This window comes from Cryptococcus neoformans (genome assembly GCF_000091045.1).
Source record: "Cryptococcus neoformans var. neoformans JEC21 chromosome 4 sequence".
Lineage (NCBI taxonomy): Eukaryota > Fungi > Basidiomycota > Tremellomycetes > Tremellales > Cryptococcaceae > Cryptococcus > Cryptococcus deneoformans.
The window spans coordinates 1502501-1515114 of NC_006686.1; the positions used below are offsets into that span (position 1 = coordinate 1502501).

Here is a 12614-nt window from a genome sequence, read left to right on the forward strand (position 1 = left end):
ATGCCCCCTTCGCCGCCAGTAGAGGATGACATGGGCGTGGGTACTTCAGCTAGAGGAGAAAGGGGCTGACCGTGTTGGTACGGCCGAGGAGGGTTGAGTGACAGGTCGGGGAGACGTGGCATAGCAGGGCCCGGAGCGGAAAACGAAGAAGAAGTGGAATTAGTCGATTCGTTGAGCACGTTGGTGGAAGGCAGGGGCATGGGTTCAGAGGACGTCGAAGTAGATGGAGACATCATCTCGACAAAAGGTGTCTTGGGCTCATCGATCCCCGCAGTTCGCGCAACTTCACCATACAGCCTCTTTTGCACATTCTCCGGTTCGCTTGTATCTCGGTGTTCATCCTCGTACATGGCTAGGGGCTGACCCTCAGCTGTACGCCTACTCAAGTCGAACGAAGTTGTCAAAGGCGAGAGGGGCTCAAACTGGGGCAAAGGAAGGGGTAAAAGCGCATTGGACGATGAAGAAGAGCTGTTGGCCGTAGGATCAAGCGGCGAGAGAGGAGAGTGGGCTGGTGCCGAGAAGTCAGGGGCGGCAAGATTGGGAGCCATATGGTCATCGGCACGGGTGACTTGGGCGGGAGGATCATACTTGCCAGGGGCGCTTGATACCATGACTGTCGGAGGTTGTTCGCTTGCCTGAATGCTAGCACTGCCAGCAGCAGGACCGTCTTCATAAGTGTACGCCAAGCCTGCCATCCGTGGATCGTCCGCAAACTTATCCAGATCTTTCAGATCCTCATCGCTCGCATGCATTAATCCACCTAGAGGCATAGGCGACGGCATCGGCATTTCCACGTAATCTGTATGGTACTGTTGCTCCTGAGAATGGTGGGCATGGGGCCCGACAAGTTGACGCATGTTGTCCGTGGGACTGGCGGAGTAGGATTGGTAAGAGTAAGGTGAATAACTTTCAGCTGGGTGTCCGTAATCGGACTCATAGGTGTGAAGCATGGGCGTCCTGCCTGCCTGAGGAGTATAGGGTCGTCCATGGAGGTCAACACCGTAGGTAACAGCCTCTGGAGGCGGTGAAAGTCCTGTGGGATATTCTGTGGCAAATCCCATGGTGCGACCAGCCCCGACTCCAGCGTGATTACTCGCGCTGTCGAACATGGTATAGTCTCTGGGCGACATCGTGCTGCGCGCACGGGCGAGATCACGACTAGAAGCAATCACAGGGGCCAAAGGACCACCGTAGATATCGTCGTGAGATTTCTCATTATCAAAAGGAGTGATATCGTCATCGATTTTTGACCAAGGCGCGTTTGCCTTATTATAAGATCGTGTGATGTATTTGCGCTGCGTCATGGAAGCCGTTAGTCATGGGACGTTTTAAATGGGAAGTACATACGTAAAGCCAGCCGCCGAATGAACCGACAGCAACGATACCGATAACAACAGCAAAGACAATGCCGACGACCGCGCCGGTGGATAAGCTAATGAAATGTCTCGGTTAGCATCCGGCCCGTGTGTGAAAGTCATGTGACGTGCCTGGAAGATGAATTTGTGGAATTTGAAAGGGCCGCCGCCGTGGAAGATATGCTAGATGATGATATTATAGCAGAGCTAGAATGGGAGGTGGTGGACGGCTTAGCTGTGGAACTGAGCTCGCGATTCGTCGACGATGTGTGAACGATGGATGTCGAATGAGTGGTAGAAGTCGAAGAGCTGTGGGTGCTGGTCGAGTGGACCGTTGATCTCGAGGCTGTGGAAGTAGAGCTGGATTTGATAGCTGAAGAGGAAGATTTGGACTAGAGTAGGTTAGTCGTGATCAACTGCTGATAAACTGATCATGCTTACAGAGCTTGAAGCGACACTCTCACGTATGCTCGACGCCGCTGAGCTTTTAGCTGAGCTGGTAGTGGAAGGGGTTGCCCTCGAAGAAGTCGAGCTAGTTGTGTGTGTCGAACTGGTGGCTTTCGCAACGGTGCTCGTAGCGCGGGACTGTGAGGTGCTCAACGTAGCGGCCTGGGCAGCTTGTCTCGTTGTTGATGCGGCGTGTGTTGCTACCTACATACGTACATCCAGAGTCCTCACTTGTCAGCCTTGCAATCATAGCCCACTGGGTAGGAGGTACCACGTACCGACTTGGAAGCAGCAGCAGCAGCAGCAGCGCTCAGACTCTCGGCTGCCTCTATACTACTCAGCTGTTGGGGACTGTACTCGTTTAAGCTGGCATAGAAACGCTTGTCCACGACGGCATCGCTCCCAGACGTCACTTCAGTAGCGGCATGGGCTCTTCCGTCCAGGTGAAGGGCGCGGCCAGCAGCAGATGCGAGTGCTCGAAGACGTGAGCGGCGGAGTATGCGGGCAAGGGGCGATTCGTGCATGATGTGAGGGCCGTGTGCCGGGTTGTATCAGGTTGAGTGATATGGCGAAGTGGGTGGAAAGGTAGGAAGGCAGGAAGGAAGCGAGAAAGAGAGAGGGTGGATGTAGGGGAAATGAGTGTGGTTGACGTGTACAAGAATAGAATGGCGGGTGATGGTGCAAAATAGGTATGGAGATGGAACAATAGAAGCTGTGAGAAGGTCTGTGCGCGTTGAGGGGGGTTGGGTATGAACGAGTGTGGGGAGCGCCCTGTCAAAGGTGTGCTGACTGGAGTGGGGCAGCTGTGGGCAGCAGATCACGCCGACAAGGTGGCAAGACGAAGTATGGGGAGGAGGAAGGAAGGAACGAGGGAAGGAAGAAGGAAGACAGCAGGAGGAAGGAAGAACAGCGACCAGAAGAGTACCCTACGCATCAACAAGCGGCTGCAGAAAAACAAGACGCGTTTCATTTGTCTGCGCCCTGAGTTTGTGCCCCCCCCCTGAATGAGTCGCGTCGGCCCCCTTCAACCCCAGAACAGCTCCTCAAAAAATTATTTATTCCCGGGCACTAATTAATAAGCGCCCAAGATTTCCTCGGCGGCAAGGCGGAGTCAAATATATTTGCCTCTTCGGCCTTCAGCGGACGAGCGCCGCCGGCAATCTTTCCTCCATCTCATTCGAAAAGTTAACTCACCGACTTGTTCTCGTTCTCAACCTCATCTCCATTCTTTTCCTATCTTTCAGATGCTCGCTACAATGAACCCCATCAGACCCCTTTTTCGCTCTACTCCCCTCCGCCTCTGCCACAACTCCCTCTCTTCTAGAATACCTCGCCGCACGCTTGTCACCCCCACAAACCTCGTCCACGCCACCGTCTCCAACGTTACCGTAGATCATGTTAAGGAAGACCCTGCAGAGCACCAATCGGGAGAGCAAATCGCTGGCGAACACCCTTCTGGCAAAGGTATATTTTTGTACTTTACTATGGTCTAGTGGCGAAAGCATGCAATGCTGACTCGTTGCTTCGTTTATCAGAAATGTTCGGCTTCAAGCTCAATCCCGTAGCTACCAAGACTGGGGGCAGTGCCAAGTCTGGAGGCCGACCTATCTACCTCGACATGCAGGCCACTACTCCTATGGACCCTCGTGTGCTCGACAAGATGCTTCCCCTCTTCACCGAGCAATATGGCAACCCCCATTCACGAACTCATGCATACGGATGGGAAGCGGAGAAGGCCGTCGATGAGGCTCGGCAGCAAGTCGCTCAACTCGTCGGTGCCCAACCGAAAGATATCGTGTTTACTAGTGGTGCGACAGAAAGCAACAACATGTTGATCAAGGGGATTGCAAAATTCCACCAATCAAAGAAGAAGCACATCATCACTACCCAGACTGAACACAAGTGCGTGCTCGACTCTTGCCGATGGCTCTCCACCCAGGGCTTCGAAGTCACTTATCTTCCCGTCCTCCCGAACGGTCTGGTCTCCATCAACGAACTTAAGGCTGCCCTTCGGCCTGACACTTCGCTCGTGTCTATTATGGCTGTCAACAACGAAATCGGCGTTATTCAACCCCTTGCCGAGATTTCTCAAGCCATCAAGTCATGGGCCAAGGAAAATGGTGTCACCAAACCCTTATTCCATACCGACGCCGCTCAGGCTGTCGGCAAAATCCCCATAGATGTTGAAGCGTTGGGTATTGACGCCATGTCTATTTCTGGTCACAAGCTCTACGGTCCGAAGGGTGTCGGCGCCGCTTATGTCCGACGACGACCCCGAGTCCGACTTGAGCCACTTATCCACGGTGGTGGTCAAGAGCGTGGTCTTCGATCAGGGACCGTCGCTGCACCTCTTGTCGTCGGTCTTGGTGAGGCTTGCCGCATTGCGGAGAATGAAATGGCTGCCGACCATGCAAGGATCAAGGCTTTGAGCGATAGGTTGATTGAGGGAATCACGTCAAAGGTAGAGCACATCGTGAGGAATGGTGATGTCAATGGGTATCCCGGTTGCGTCAACTTGTCATTCTCATATGTGGAAGGCGAATCGCTTCTCATGGCCCTCAAGGTAAGCCCTTTTCGCAATCTAACTACTTTTTATATACTGATTTTCGGCCTTAGGACATCGCACTCTCATCAGGATCAGCATGTACTTCAGCTTCCCTTGAACCATCCTATGTTCTTCGTGCTCTCGGTGCCGCTGAAGACATGGCGCATTCGTCCCTTCGATTCGGTATTGGCCGATTCACCACCGAGGAAGAAATCGACCTTGTGGTGCAGAGGATTGTCAGCGTGGTCAACAAGTTGAGGGATATGAGCCCACTTTGGGAGATGGTGCAGGAAGGGATTGATATCAGCAAAATTGAGTGGAACCAGTGAGTCTAGTCTCTGTCAGCTATTGAGAAAGATTGCTGATGATGGATCAAGGCATTAAAATGTTCATACGGTAGGTTGAGATGTATTACCAGTAGGCTGGGGGCTATTGATAAAAATTGTACAACGTGGGCCTTTTATGCAATTTTATTCTTTCTGTGTCTGTACGACAAATGGTGTTATGACGCCTGATTGGTGATGGAGTACGTAGTGATTGATGCCGATGATTGCGCGTCCCGACGATGAGCCAAGAAGCGGCGGCACATCGGTAATGTCCGAAGAGGTGGAGGCTGGCTGTTTTTATACGACGACGGTCTTTTGTTGGCCGGGTAACCAATCGCTCTTTTCCTACTGGCTCAGACAGGCATATACCCCATGTTTCGCCGGGCCGCTCTCCTACTCAGGAGACACACTGTTATTCACCCCCAAAGACATCTCTCCACTTCACTCTCCCGGCCCAGGGCGCCTATACCCATCCCCAACACTCCTTCAGCGCCACCCCTCCCACTCCCAGATGCCTATCCACTTGAGCTCCCCCGGGCCATTTCCCCCACTCGCGCCCTTCTGCTTCTCTCCACGCCTTCCCCTCCCACTGATTGGCCATCTCATCTTGAAATGCATTCCCCCCTCTTAGCAGCTACCTCTGCGAAACTCAAAGCCCGTGGAGTCGGCGTGAATGTCGTTTACGATCCGGCTGCCCCGTATGGAAGCTTTGGTTTTCAGACTGAAAAGAAGGGGGAGGAAAAATTCATGGGGAGACTGTTTTGGCCTGACGGGAGAAAAATGGAATGGGACGTTTTTAATCTCGAAACCCTCAATTCTGACCAGCTAGAAAAAGCGATCAACTACACACCCGTCCTATCACACTCTTCGGGTTTACCACAGCTTCTACCTGCATCAATAACTTCCAAGAAAGAGATCCTAGTATGCACCCATGGATCTAGGGACTGTAGATGTGCTGATCGAGGCGGTCCGCTTGTTTTGGCTCTTCGAAAAGAGGTCAATCGGCGAGGTCTGCAAAGTCAAGTCAAAATCGGGGAAGTGGCCCATGTCGGAGGACACAAGTAAGTATAACGCACGTCTCTATGCAGCGAATTCAGCGAGTGCTAGCGCTCAATTAAGGCTGGGGGGCTAATGGGCTGTGCGAAATTTAGGTATGCGGCGAACGCAATCTTGCTCCCGACCATGGATATGCTTTCCAACCTGTCTACCGAGCATGCGCCATGTATAATCGATCATCTGTTCGCTCTTGCTCCCTCAGTTCCTTCAGCGTCTGTCATGCCTGTAGCTGAGAGGGGAACGAAACCGGACGACTCTACCCACGCGAAAGGAGGGATGTGGACGCATTGGAGAGGCCGTTACGGCTTGACGGGGGAGCAACAAGCTTTGCTCTGGGATTCTGTTGATCCCTCCCGCCAGCCTCATATCGCATCGACGTCCCATGAAACTGCGGCAAAAAAGGAGCAGGAAATTGTCACTTTGAGGTTCAAAACTTATGAGGGTGAAGAAAAAGTTGTTCAAGCTCGAATTGGAGAGAATCTGCTACAAGTTGGCAAGAAAAACGATTTGCCCTCTCTGGAAGGCGTATGTGATGGCAATCTCGGTACGTAGCTCGGTGCCATCTGTAATGCTGTAAGGCAAAAACTTTCTGGCGCTGACGCAGCAGTTGAAAGAATGTGCCACATGTCATCTCTACCTTTCCTCTTCGCCTGCACCGCCAGTTTCCGAGCCATCGGAGGCAGAGGACGACATGCTGGGGTATGCAGTCGGTTACAAGGAAGGAGAAAGTCGATTAGGTTGCCAAATCGAGGTGACCAGAGAACTGGCAAAGTGGTGTGATGAAGGTGGGATCATTAGATTACCAAGATTTTAAGCCATGCTTCATTTGTACATGGCTGTCAGAAGGGGAGATATACCTAGCATGAAATATACCCAGATGCATTATAGTTTTACAACATTTGCTTGTAGTTTATCTATTATTGCCAGAAAAGCCCCCCCCCGAGAAGGTACCTCTCTTTCTCTTGACTCGAATCTAGGGCTGAACACCGTAACGGACCATTGAACGAACATCATCTAGTAGACTCTGGAGCTGCGCTTCGTTTTCATCACCTTGCGCGTACCTCTCCAGACTAGAAACAGAGTTAGCCGCGATTTGAGAATAGCAACCCTTGTTAAACGCAAGATAAAAGCAAAACGAACCTAGGTATGAGGGCAACGGCCACTTCCACCCTTTCTGGTCTTAAGGACATGATCTGAGCGATTTCAAACTTGTTCAAGAAGCCATGCCTAGCGGATAATGCACTAATGGCGGGTAAGCTATTATCGACCTCTTACCCGAACTGATGCGCAGATGCACCAAGACGCACGTTCGCATACTATCGGAAACATCCATAGTAGTATTGGAAAACTCATTGACATAGTCAGTCGTGGACTGATATACCCTACAAGCCGAAGTCAACGACGATGATCGACGACAGCCATGACAAAGCATACTTGTTATCCGGCGCGGGAGGGACGTTGGGAGCTTGACGAGCAGCTTTCAAGAGGGTCGCTACCTCGGTCAAAGTAAGAGCTTCTCCTTCCGCAAAGTCTATTTGAGAAGTCAGCGCAAAGTAATCTCTGCATTTCTTCGCCGATTGAGGGAACAAACGGACCTCCAAACTGAAGCTTCGTGGCGTCTTCCTCTTGGATCTGGGGGAAGGCAACAGAAATCAGTATCTGACGGGGGAGGCGTGGAAGGCACGGACCTGCTGACGGCGGTGGTGGGCGGGCAAGGCTGCCATTGTATATCAGGATGGATGTCGGTAGTGCAGCCTGGCACTCGAATAATATAGGGGAAGTCAGTTGTCGCACGAGGATGTGTTTGGCCAGCCTAACTCGGCTGTTGAAGGTAGATTAGGCACACATACGGTAGGCGCGGGTCGGCTGTCGGATGTTGTTGTTGAGAAAGGGAGTATTGGCCGGTGGCCATATCTTTACACGCATAGTAGTCAATTACGGCTCTTTCTTCGTCTACCCCAAATGCCCACACACAACTCCCATTCACAACCGAGCTCAGAAGATGAGGGTCCGCCACAGTCAATCATCTTCGGAGACCACAAACTCCCAGAACACCCTCCCACACCTAACAGCCCACTCCAACAGACCACAAACCCGTTCATCCTCGAGTCAGATGGGCCACATCGACAGCCCCATCAAAGTACAATTTATAGCCCTGGACCATTCAGAGAGCCATCAACATCACGCAGCCCAAGCCATAGCAGGAGTCGGAGTACAAGCCCGGCCAACAGCCCGGGCCATAGCACTATAAGTGCGTTGGCTTCACAGTCGGGAGTCACGGCAAGTGCCGGGTTGGGCATGACAGGTGCAGACACGGCTGCCGCCAGTTCTAAACCAACGTTCAGGGAGGTCCCGGTGCCGCTGTCACCCACAGCACTCTCAAGGCAGACGTCAAAATCTCCAGCCAAGTCTCCCAGGATGGGTAAAGGAGAAGGTTACCTTGATCCCACTATACTTTCAGTAGCCTCCGGAAGTAGGAATTCGGGCAAAGGAAAAGAACGGACGAGGAGAAAGGGTGGTCACAAATACCATTCATTGCACGTTCAGGACGAAGAGGAAGAGGAACCACCTGAAAGCGACGCATTGAGGACACGAGGGAAGGTAGGGCTGAACGCTTATGAGAAAGCTTTGTGGAAATGGGTCAACGTGGACGATCTTGATGGATTCCTACAAGAAGTGCGTCCTTGTGCATTTGAAATGAAGACGTATACCTGACCCAACTTGTCTAGGTGTATGATTACTACAAGGGTAAAGGCATCTATTGTATCGTATTAGCGCGAGTACTCAACTTACTGTAAGTATTATGTGTTGACATACTGGTCAAGGCGGTGCTGAGCTGTACTGTAGCACAACTTTCTTCGTAATTGCATTCTCTACCTTTCTCATATCTTGCATCGACTACTCAAAGCTCTTTTCTTCAATCTCGACTGCCGAGGCTGTTGGGCGATTAGAAGACGTCCTCGTAGCCCAATGTATCACCAAGTTTGTCCATTTCAAACTGTACATACTGAACAAGACTAATTCTTCGGCTTATGATTATAGGGGGTCATTCGCTCATACCCTTTTCTTAATCATCCTCTCAGCATTCTTTATCTTTCAGGTCGCCAGTTTTGCCATGTCCGTCCCTCGACTATTGGATATGTATCGGTTCTACACGCACCTTTTAGGTGTCCCTGATGTGAGCCAATACACTTTGCCTTTGTTTTATTTGCTGATCGAAACATTTCTCTAGGCGGATATACAAACACTTCCATGGCCCGAGATTGTGCGACTGATAGGTGACATTAGAAAGCACAATCCTGTCACATCACTTTCCAACGGCCAGGCTACAGCACTTGCCGACATGGTTGGCAATGATGCTAAAGCACCTGCAAAGAAGCTTGATGCCCATGACATAGCAAAGTACGCTCAAACATTCCTGAATCTCCAATGTGTGTGTAGGCTAACGGCGCGCCTTAGCCGGATACTGAGACAAGAAAACTATCTCATCGCACTATTCAACAAAGACCTCCTCGATCTTCGCGTCCGCATCCCGGTCCCTCACGTACTCACAGCTTTTATACCCTCTTCTATTCTTATATCGTCGGCTGATGCCCCTCTACCGTCACTCCAGTCCGAACCCGAGAGAAAGTTCCTAAGCTTTGGCGCAAATCACTTGACCAAAGCTCTTGAATGGAATTTGCGCTTTTGTCTATTGGGCTATTTGTTTGATAGAAGGGGGCAGGTTAGAAAAGAATTTGTAAGAGAGAAAAGAAGGAAGGATCTTGTGCAAGGGTGAGTGTTGCCGACCGGGTGCTACTCGATTTCGTGTATCCAAGCGCCATTCTGATCTCAGAGAACAGATTGAGAAGGAGGTTTATTTTCATGGGTATTCTCAACGCAATTTTTGCGCCGTTTATCATTCTTTATCTTCTCATATACTCATTTTTCCGCTACTTTGAGGTACGTTTGAAATGGCTGAAGCAAGAAGCTCGGTATCTGATCATGACTTTAGGAATATCACAAGAATCCATCTTCAATTGGAAGCCGACAGTATACGCCTTATGCGCAGTGGAAATTCCGAGAATTCAATGAGCTTCCCCATTTGTTTGAAAGACGACTTGACAGAAGCTACGAAATTGCCAAGGAATACGTTGATCAGTTCCCCAAAGAGCGTACTGCTCTCGTCATGCGGTGAGTGCTTTGCACTCTTCCTAATTTTACCTTGGAGCCGTTCTGGGATCACTAACGCCGCACCTGGGTAGGTTCGTCGCATTCATTGCAGGATCTTTTGCCGCCGTTCTTCTTGTCGCCTCTCTCATCGACCCGGACCTTTTCCTTCACTTTGAAATCACCCCCCATCGGACGGTCCTCTTCTACCTAGGAGTCTTTGGGTCCATACTCGCCATCTCGCGAGGAATGGTGCCACAGGAGAACATGGTATTCGACCCCGAGGCGAGTTTGAACGAAGTTGTTAGATGGACGCATTATCTGCCTGTAGAATGGAGGGGCCAATTACATAGCCAAATGGTGGGTGTTTTGGCTGCTTTTTTCCCCTACCTATCGCTCAATGTGAGAATGCTGATTGGGACATATAGGTGCACCAAGAATTCAGCAAACTGTTCGCATTAAAGATCATGATCTTCTTCTCCGAGCTTCTTTCCGTAATCCTCACTCCTTTCATCCTCTTCTTCTCCCTCCCGCCATGCGCTGCAGCCATCATCGACTTCTTCCGCGAATTCACTGTGCATGTCGATGGAGTAGGCTATGTCTGCTCTTTTGCGGTATTTGATTTCGCGCGATACGGAAACGTGGATGCCAACCAACCGGAAACCGGACTGGAGGGGGCTACAGGTCCCGATGGCGGTCCTGCTGCTGATGGGTTCGCCGCAGGAAAACCAAGTCGACCGACAACCCGACGGACCACTTCCTCCAGTCCTTCACGTTTAAAACACAGAGATTGGCGAGGCAACGAGAACAAGATGGAGCAGTCATTCTTGCATTTCAAGGCTACTCATCCGGATTGGCAGCCGTCTGATCCCAGCTCGTCACTCTTTCTAGATCGGCTGATGGGTGCTGGGACCCGTAACCGTCATGGAGGTGGGCCAGTGTCCGCAGCGACGGGAGGGATCTCTGGCTCGATTTACGGCGGAGGAGGAGGAGGGGTTGGTGGAAGAGGTTTGGGGGTTGACGGATCCGTGATGGCGGAGATGGAGGAAGAGCGTTTACGAGCCAAGAGACAGTCTTATGAACGTGCATGGGCGAAATCCTCTCACTTGCATCGACCTGATAGTTCTCATTCCCATCCTTTGCGTCATCCCCATTCCGCCGCTTCAGAGATAATTGAAGAAGAAGAAGGGGGCGAAGGGGACAAGGGCGATGACTCGATAGATGGTTGGAGTAAGCGTGTGAAGACGGACGGAGAGACGGATGATGAAGAAGAGCGCGAGAGGTTGTGGAAGGATGAAGGTGTGGTGGGTTTATTGCAGCAGGTGTTGGGCAGATAATATGTGTGTGTATATCATAATAACAGATTATAATATTCTTTTTAACGAACAATCATATAACCGTTGTAGTTATGAATGTTTGTAGATGTATTTTTCGCGTCGCTGCAGATGAACACAAAACAGCGGGAAGGATAAACAAATCCCAAACTCGTCGACTTACATAAAATACAGACCGTCATACAGTACTCGTAGAGTAAGAAATCTCTCGTGCAGCATGTGTCTTTTGGACCGGCGCCCGAAATTTACAAACTCGTACTTTCTAATAACCGGCGAATGGCCGACCTCGCGATCTGTCCTGATCTTATCCTTTGCTAATCTTCCACCAGCCCGCCCTCCCTATCCTCGATCTTTTAACAATTGTCTCACAAGAGATTTGAAAGATGAAAGCGGTGGCACGGTCGATGACGATGGACCATTTCATGGATCGATGGCGTGGGAGCGATGCCCGCGCGCGACTGAGATATCGACCACCCCGGAAAATAAGTCACGGCTAAATGCAAGCTATATGGGTTAGGATAGCGCGATATGCAAGAGCATCAGGTGGCGAGCAGCCATTGCACATTGGATAATAGGGCAAGGCGGGCGTGAAATGCAATATAAGCGTTAGCAAAATGTCAAGCTGAGAAATGACGTCACATCGAGGTGTGACATGACGTGCGGCTCCTGCTATCAACAACTTGCCATATGTGTACCTGTTTCCATGTCAGATGACGACAAACGGTGTCTGCTCGATGTTCAACGACGGAAGGACGAGTTGGGAAAGCTATATAACCAGCAAAAGATACTGATGAATCTCGCTTTTTTCTTCCATCTTCTCAATTACAACGCATCTTGAACTATCTTCTTCCAATCTTTGCTCTTTTTTAACACAACAAACTCAAACCCAAGCACAATGTCTGACACTGTAAGTACTGCTCCTTGTTGTCATTGTATCTTTCGAGACAGCTATACCCTTTGTCGCCAGTAGACTGGAGTGCTGACACCTTTTGTCAAACAGGGCCGACAATCTCTTACCGACAAGGCTACTTCTTCCATCAAGCCCGACTCTGAAAAGTCCTACGTTGAGCAGGCATCCGACTTTGTCTCTGGCAAACTTGACTCGTGAGTTGAAGAGTCGTGATTGTCGGAACTCGTACTAATCGGTGCATCACGACTTAGTGCTGCGTCTGCCCTTCAACCTCAACAAGAGAAGTCCACTACTCAGAAGGTCGGAGATGCTGTTTCTGGGGACAACAGGAACAGGGATGTCGCCTAAATGTAGTCGATATGAATAGCAGAAAGAAAATTGACAAGTGATGAAGACCATGTGACTGTTTATTTATCTGCAACGGCTGGCCCGTGTTCGTTGTTCCGCGGCACATGAACTGCAATGATGAGCTTATTACATGTCGTTCCGAGG

The 12614-nt window shown here is 50.6% G+C and overlaps 6 protein-coding genes across 6 annotated transcripts in view; 4 read left to right on the forward strand and 2 right to left on the reverse strand.

Annotated features, from left to right (window-relative positions):
* CND05550 (hypothetical protein) overlaps positions 1-2726 on the reverse strand; it is a 3388-nt gene extending 662 nt beyond the window's left edge. The window contains exons 1-5 of the mRNA XM_024657098.1: positions 2081-2726; positions 1797-2006; positions 1488-1747; positions 1348-1432; positions 1-1295 (exon numbers count right to left, since the gene is read on the reverse strand). The exon at positions 1-1295 is cut by the window's left edge and continues 367 nt beyond it. Of these exons, the coding sequence (XP_024512632.1) occupies positions 1-1295; positions 1348-1432; positions 1488-1747; positions 1797-2006; positions 2081-2326 (2096 nt within the window). The 5' untranslated portion in view covers positions 2327-2726. The remainder of the gene's footprint in view (positions 1296-1347; positions 1433-1487; positions 1748-1796; positions 2007-2080) is intronic.
* A 255-nt stretch (positions 2727-2981) lies between these two features.
* CND05560 (cysteine desulfhydrase, putative) lies at positions 2982-4836 on the forward strand. Its single transcript, XM_570136.2, has 4 exons — positions 2982-3266; positions 3338-4365; positions 4419-4672; positions 4725-4836. The coding sequence occupies exons 1-4, from the start codon at positions 3047-3049 to the stop codon at positions 4729-4731; spliced, it is 1509 nt and encodes a 502-aa protein (XP_570136.1). The 5' UTR covers positions 2982-3046; the 3' UTR covers positions 4732-4836.
* A 185-nt stretch (positions 4837-5021) lies between these two features.
* Positions 5022-6621, forward strand: CND05570 (conserved hypothetical protein). The gene is made up of 3 exons (XM_570580.2): positions 5022-5734; positions 5825-6273; positions 6344-6621. The coding sequence occupies exons 1-3, from the start codon at positions 5046-5048 to the stop codon at positions 6541-6543; spliced, it is 1338 nt and encodes a 445-aa protein (XP_570580.1). The 5' UTR covers positions 5022-5045; the 3' UTR covers positions 6544-6621.
* Positions 6592-7498, reverse strand: CND05580 (hypothetical protein). The gene is made up of 6 exons (XM_024657099.1): positions 7418-7498; positions 7325-7361; positions 7164-7260; positions 7037-7111; positions 6870-6971; positions 6592-6799 (listed from the first exon to the last, which is right to left on the reverse strand). Exons 1-6 carry the CDS (start codon positions 7451-7453, stop codon positions 6703-6705), a joined length of 444 nt encoding a protein of 147 aa, XP_024512630.1. The 5' UTR covers positions 7454-7498; the 3' UTR covers positions 6592-6702.
* A 120-nt stretch (positions 7499-7618) lies between these two features.
* CND05590 (autophagic vacuole formation-related protein, putative) lies at positions 7619-11288 on the forward strand. Its single transcript, XM_024657100.1, has 10 exons — positions 7619-8405; positions 8459-8523; positions 8577-8711; positions 8772-8907; positions 8962-9131; positions 9189-9503; positions 9572-9671; positions 9724-9902; positions 9974-10238; positions 10307-11288. Exons 1-10 carry the CDS (start codon positions 7692-7694, stop codon positions 11213-11215), a joined length of 2988 nt encoding a protein of 995 aa, XP_024512736.1. The 5' UTR covers positions 7619-7691; the 3' UTR covers positions 11216-11288.
* A 713-nt stretch (positions 11289-12001) lies between these two features.
* CND05600 (conserved hypothetical protein) lies at positions 12002-12540 on the forward strand. The gene is made up of 3 exons (XM_570476.1): positions 12002-12119; positions 12213-12316; positions 12374-12540. The coding sequence occupies exons 1-3, from the start codon at positions 12108-12110 to the stop codon at positions 12468-12470; spliced, it is 213 nt and encodes a 70-aa protein (XP_570476.1). The 5' UTR covers positions 12002-12107; the 3' UTR covers positions 12471-12540.
* The last annotated feature ends 74 nt before the right edge of the window (positions 12541-12614 follow it).